The sequence below is a fragment of the Dipteris shenzhenensis genome, chromosome 30 (genome assembly GCF_047967505.1).
Source record: "Dipteris shenzhenensis isolate YYH24624 ecotype China chromosome 30, Dip_SZ_1.0, whole genome shotgun sequence".
NCBI classification, from domain to species: domain Eukaryota; kingdom Viridiplantae; phylum Streptophyta; class Polypodiopsida; order Gleicheniales; family Dipteridaceae; genus Dipteris; species Dipteris shenzhenensis.
Window position 1 is genome coordinate 25,641,918 of NC_141625.1, and position 5,175 is coordinate 25,647,092.

General features: G+C 44.2%; 1 protein-coding gene across 3 annotated transcripts; it reads left to right on the forward strand.

The window, feature by feature from the left end:
- Positions 1-356: 356 nt before the first annotated feature.
- Positions 357-4,532, forward strand: LOC147881887 (cyclin-A1-4-like). 3 transcript variants are annotated; one of them, XM_087402120.1, is made up of 12 exons: positions 357-508; positions 954-1,379; positions 1,506-1,806; positions 1,944-2,080; positions 2,174-2,266; positions 2,349-2,482; positions 2,617-2,692; positions 2,834-2,910; positions 3,024-3,057; positions 3,141-3,299; positions 3,489-3,623; positions 3,756-4,532. In XM_087402120.1, exons 2-12 carry the CDS (start codon positions 1,095-1,097, stop codon positions 3,831-3,833), a joined length of 1,509 nt encoding a protein of 502 aa, XP_087258246.1. In that variant the 5' UTR covers positions 357-508; positions 954-1,094; the 3' UTR covers positions 3,834-4,532. The 3 variants fall into 3 exon arrangements, with proteins under 3 accessions (XP_087258246.1, XP_087258248.1, XP_087258247.1); XM_087402122.1 differs by having other exon boundaries at positions 358-508; positions 3,150-3,299; positions 3,756-4,531; XM_087402121.1 differs by lacking the exon at positions 357-508 and adding an exon at positions 520-730.
- The last annotated feature ends 643 nt before the right edge of the window (positions 4,533-5,175 follow it).

Below are 5,175 nucleotides of genomic sequence, written 5' to 3' on the forward strand. Positions count from 1 at the left end.
CACGATGCTAAATGCAAAGCTGATGATTCTCAGGCCTTTGAAGTCGGGAACGAAATACATTTTCAGGGCTTTCCAAAATTTTCAACAATTGCGAGTTTTCGAATGCTTATTTCGACGGAGGTCCCCGATGGTAACAAGAGGAACTTTCCATGCTCAAGCCGAAGACGATGGAAGGTTGAAACCACCCAAGAAGGGGTGAGAATGAAAAATCGGCACATTCGACGGATTATTATTTGGGAAAAAAAAAAAAGGGCCGTTGATAAAAAGGGGAAAAAGGGGCAAACGTGGCGGGCGGGAGGAGAAATTCAAACGGGCAATCTCTCTCTAGGGGAAAAAAAGAAGAAGCTTTCTCTCTCTTTCTAGTTCTTCTTCTTCTTCATTTTCTGCTTCAATTTTTGGTGTTGTATCATCATCTTGATCACCTTCTTCTTCTTCGTTTTCTGCATTTTGCATTTTAGGGTTCCCCGAGCTCGGCTATGGTGCTTTCCCTTCCTTCTTCCTCCCCCAGGTTCGTCTCCCCTCCCCTTCCCTCCCCCCCCCACCCCTTGCATCATCGCTCCCTCCGTCTCCTGGAATCGTAAGCTCCTCTCTCTTTAGCCCCAGCTTTAGTCCCTTCGCAGCGAGCGATCCTTTGGACGGGGAGCACCAGGGAGACCATTTGCTTGCAGGAGCTCCGCAGGGCGTCGTGATCCAGACCCGCTTTGCAGCTCCTTTCTCTGCAGTCCCAGAGGTAGGAGCTTTGTAGGAACTCCGCAGGTGGCGATCGTGTAGACGGTGAGCGCCAGGGATTGCATCCTTTGCTTACCCCAGAAGCTCCGCATAGCATGATGATCCGCGCCGGACCGCATTGCTTGCTCCTCTCCCTCCCTCTTTTCGCGCCTCCCCTTTGCTTCCCGTTTTCCCTGCATTCCGTTTCGTTTCTGCTTGCTCACACACTTTCTTTGCTCCTGCAGAAAATGTAGCTTCCCAATCTCGCATCTCCCCTGCCCCCAACCCGCAGCTGCACCCCTCAGCCCGCGCCATGCGCCTCCGCGCTGGCTTCTTTTGATTGCTGCTTAGCAATTTGGTGGATCTGGGTCTCGGGCCAGAAGCCCATGGCAGGAGTTGGCGATCAAGGGAGGAGGCTTCGTGGAAGGGAAGTTCCCGCACCTCCCGTGACTCGTTCCGCCGCTCTCGCTGCTGCTACGTGCAATGCAGGTCAGCTAGAGAATCCCCGACGCACCAAGACAGCACCTAAACGAGCCGCCATCGACGATCACAGTAAAATGACAAGCGCCGCTCCAGCTCAACATGCTAAGAAACGTGCGGCTCTTGCGAACTTGACCAACTACTCAAACGCTTGTTCCAATCGCAACAACAGTCAAATTTGTAAAGCCCAGGTCAGCTCCCTCAAGAATTTCGCTGTTTGAAGTGCCCATCATGCACGTAAATGTTGCAACATCTGAGCTTATCTACATGGTTGTCGAAGTCTGAAGGCTTCCCGCTAACTGTTCTTGTTGGGGAAGGCTGTGGCTCAAGTTGGTGCCGTGAAAGGCAAAACTCGAACGGCTGCTCATGTGAAGGAAGTCGAAGCGGTTCATGTGAAATTTGAACCAAATCCTGGGACTGAAGTAAATAACTCCATCACACTTCAAAACGACGAAAATGTTTGTCCCGGGACTATACCAACTGCTCTAGAAGCTAAATCTGAAACATTCGCTCTTGTCCAAACGGGCTGCAATGAAAACAAGACGCTTGCATCATTGGAGCGGAAAACGCAGGACAACCTTTACATCTCGAAAGATTCAAAGCCTCGAATTAGGCAAGGTGATTGCCAACGTGGTTTTCCTTTCCCTGGGGATGTCCATGATTGGGTCGTGAAAGAGTCAAGTATTTGTTTCTTCAACCTGTAGCGATGAGGTCCTGAAAGCAACGCCATTTTTCTAATTCAAAGTCTGCATCAGGCTATTTATTTGAGAAACATGTGGAACGTGAAGGATGGTCCAGCCAGAACTACACAGATATTGACAACGATCACAAAGACCCCCAAATGTGTAGTTCTTATGCCACAGACATCTATCATCACCTGCGTATGGCAGAAGTACGTACAGGGGTATTTTTAGCCTCTTTTTGAGCTTTCATGTAAAAATATTGGGAACGACTTACGTCTTGTGGGGGCGATTTTATTTTGCAGTTGAAGCGAAGACCTGGCACGGATTTCATGGAAGTTGTTCAACAGGACATCAACTCAAGCATGCGGGGGATTCTTGTGGATTGGCTGGTTGAGGTGATTATGAGCGCAAGTCCCTTCTTTAGTGATTATTTCACAGTTCCATTTGACAAGGTCGTAATGTAGGCTAGCTGTGCAGGTTGCAGAGGAATACAAGCTTGTGCCAGATACTCTTTACCTAACTGTCTCCTACATTGACCGATTTCTCTCTGGGAACGTTGTAACTCGGCAGAGATTGCAGCTATTGGGTGTCTCATGCATGCTCATAGCATCGTAGGTCTACTCTGCTGGAACCACGTTATTTGCACGCTCTCGGCTTATTTGTCTCTATGTATCGGATTATGATTCCGTATCAATCTTTAAAGGTTGAGTAAGACTTTTTGCATCCATAATATTTTCTTCTGCAGGAAATACGAGGAGATTTGTGCCCCACAAGTTGAGGAGTTTTGCTATATCACAGACAACACGTACAACCGAGAGGAGGTAGTTCAAATACGACTGTCCCATCCTTCATCATTTCTGAATACCCATAGAGAAGCTGTAGCAAACGAGATGATAAAAAGATATGTACTGCACTCTGTGCAAGCATGTGACCTTTCACAATTTCTTGATGTTTTAATGAAGGTGCTGGAGATGGAAAGGCGGGTTTTGAACCATCTACACTTCGAACTCACAGGACCAACAACCAAAAGCTTTTTGCGGTATGGTTTCTTTGTTGGTGCACAAACAAGTCATGAGTTGGTTCAATTTCTGCATCAAGACGTTGCGTTGAAATCATATAATCGTATTATCCGGTCCTTGTTATGATGTACAGGCGTTTCATTCGGGCTGCACAAGCAGGGCATAAGGTAGTCTCTTATGTATCTCTCATGTTATGGTTCCCTCGCATGTTGGTGCTTTGTAAATTGACTCTTATGAATATGCTGATTAGCTGGTGCAGACCCCTACTCTACAGCTGGAGTTTCTTGGGAATTATCTAGCTGAGTTGACTTTAGTGGAGTACAGTTTCCTTAAGTATCCGCCATCAATGATTGCTGGATCTACGGTATTTATGGCAAAAGCCACACTCGAACCTGCAAGCAAGCCTTGGGTAAGAACCCTTTAACGAGTTGAGTTGAATCAAAAGAGCAACGATTAGAAAGTTACACATTTAGCCTATGATGAAATGTTTATACATCAAATTTGAACCCCAAGAAAAATATCATGATCTTTTGTAAGGAGTGCTGATATCCTGCTGTGTGTTACATTATAAAGCATGTTTAACTGTGTCTTGTTACAGAATTCAACCTTGCAACATTATTCAGGCTACAGGCCCTCAGAATTGAAGGAATGTGTGAAAGCCATTCATGAATTACAGTGTAACAAGAAGAACTGTACCTTGCCTGCAATCCGAGAAAAGTACAGACAGCACAAGGTTTGCCTTCCCTTAAACATCACATGGTCTTTGTTCTAAGTTTATGGTATTTCAGGTCGACTACGCTCTGACAGCTTTTCTTAATTCATTTTTTACAAATTTTAATATATGCAGTGTGTGATGGCTTTACAGTTCAAATGTGTTGCAACCCTTGAAGCTCCAGCTTTCATTCCACCTGAATTTTTTGTTGACCTTGAGGGAACAACATAACTTTTAGAGCAGGGAATTCAACATTGGATGATCACCCACAGAGCATGAAAACCTGATGCTCACCTGCCGTTTCGTAAGAACAGGGGTGTCAGACCTCTGGCTGGCAATTTGCGATGGTCACCTCCTTAAGGGTCAAATTTAACAGCTTATCTTATTTTTATTCCCAGAAGTAACGGTGGTGCAAGAAGACAAACAAGTATCAGCACCCAAGTAGGGTGAGTAGTATTTGCTTGCAGCCCTTTCATTCAAAACATATATTTATGGCAGTTCAAGGAGTGCTGCTTACCCTCGGTTTTCTTTTAATGTGCTTTTAAGAAATTCGGAAGCAGCCTTACAATCTTTCTGTTTGTCATTTCTCTATGTTCTTATTTACAAAACTGAGCTTACAGAATGCTCTGAAAAACTCTTCTATGTGAGTGATTGTGCGCACGCGTACGTGCCTGGGGGGTATCTGACTCTGAGCATTAATCAGCTAACAAGTTCTCCACCTTGCAAAAAATTCTGCTTAGCTTGACTAATGCTGAATGCTTGAATGAGCTTTGATTTGTTTTCCTGAAGAGAGATGCGATTACTCAAGAATCATGTCCTTCAATATTATCAGAGGACTTTGACCCTCATATGCAACATGATCTTAATCTCAGCCATGGCTACACTTCGACCGTCTGATAGGTTTTTCTAACTTTACCACTCCTGGGATGCATAATAAGATTTCACTTGGAGTGACATTCAGACTATGCCCTTCATTCATGTGTGCAATGTGATCTTGAAGGTTGTGCAAATAACATTTATCTGTTCGCCTGTCTTGTAGGATACTTGCTGATATAATAGGTCCATAATTGCCTCATGTTGGTTGACAATCTACTATGGCTCTTTTCCGTGTTCCCTTCCTTGCTTGCTCATTATGTAGAAACCATTTCTTAAAAGAGTGTGCTATGCTTTGCATTGGATGGCCAATTTCAGGGCATTTTCTTCTCTGCTGATTGCTTGCATTCATACTTATAGGGTTATCATGAACATAGGTGAATTTGAAACACAACTAGTAGCTATGGAGGATAAAATTTGAACACGGCTAGGAGTGAGAGAGAAGGTTGAAATAAAAGCAAGAAAGTTTATTCCAATGAAAAGCCCTTTAAATAAGCTCAAGATACAATCCTTACACATCATCTCTAATATACGTCTTGAGAATCATGATCAAGAAATTTCTCCTCAATTATCTCAAGTCACACCATCTCTAAAATCTCACCAATTCCCCATGATTCACTCAACACAATTGCTTCTATACATGTGATGCTTGATTATATGGATAGACTAGGAATGTTTGTGAATAAGTTCCAACAAATTC

Excerpts from the sequence above, each read along its gene's own strand:
- LOC147881887 (XM_087402120.1), top strand. The coding sequence starts at position 1,095 with ATGGCAGGAGTTGGCGATCAAGGGAGGAGGCTTCGTGGAAGGGAAGTT. Across the intron at positions 2,483-2,616 it reads TCATGCATGCTCATAGCATC|GAAATACGAGGAGATTTGTG; the intron begins GTAGGTCTACTC and ends TTTCTTCTGCAG. Across the intron at positions 3,058-3,140 it reads CTGCACAAGCAGGGCATAAG|CTGGTGCAGACCCCTACTCT; the intron begins GTAGTCTCTTAT and ends TATGCTGATTAG.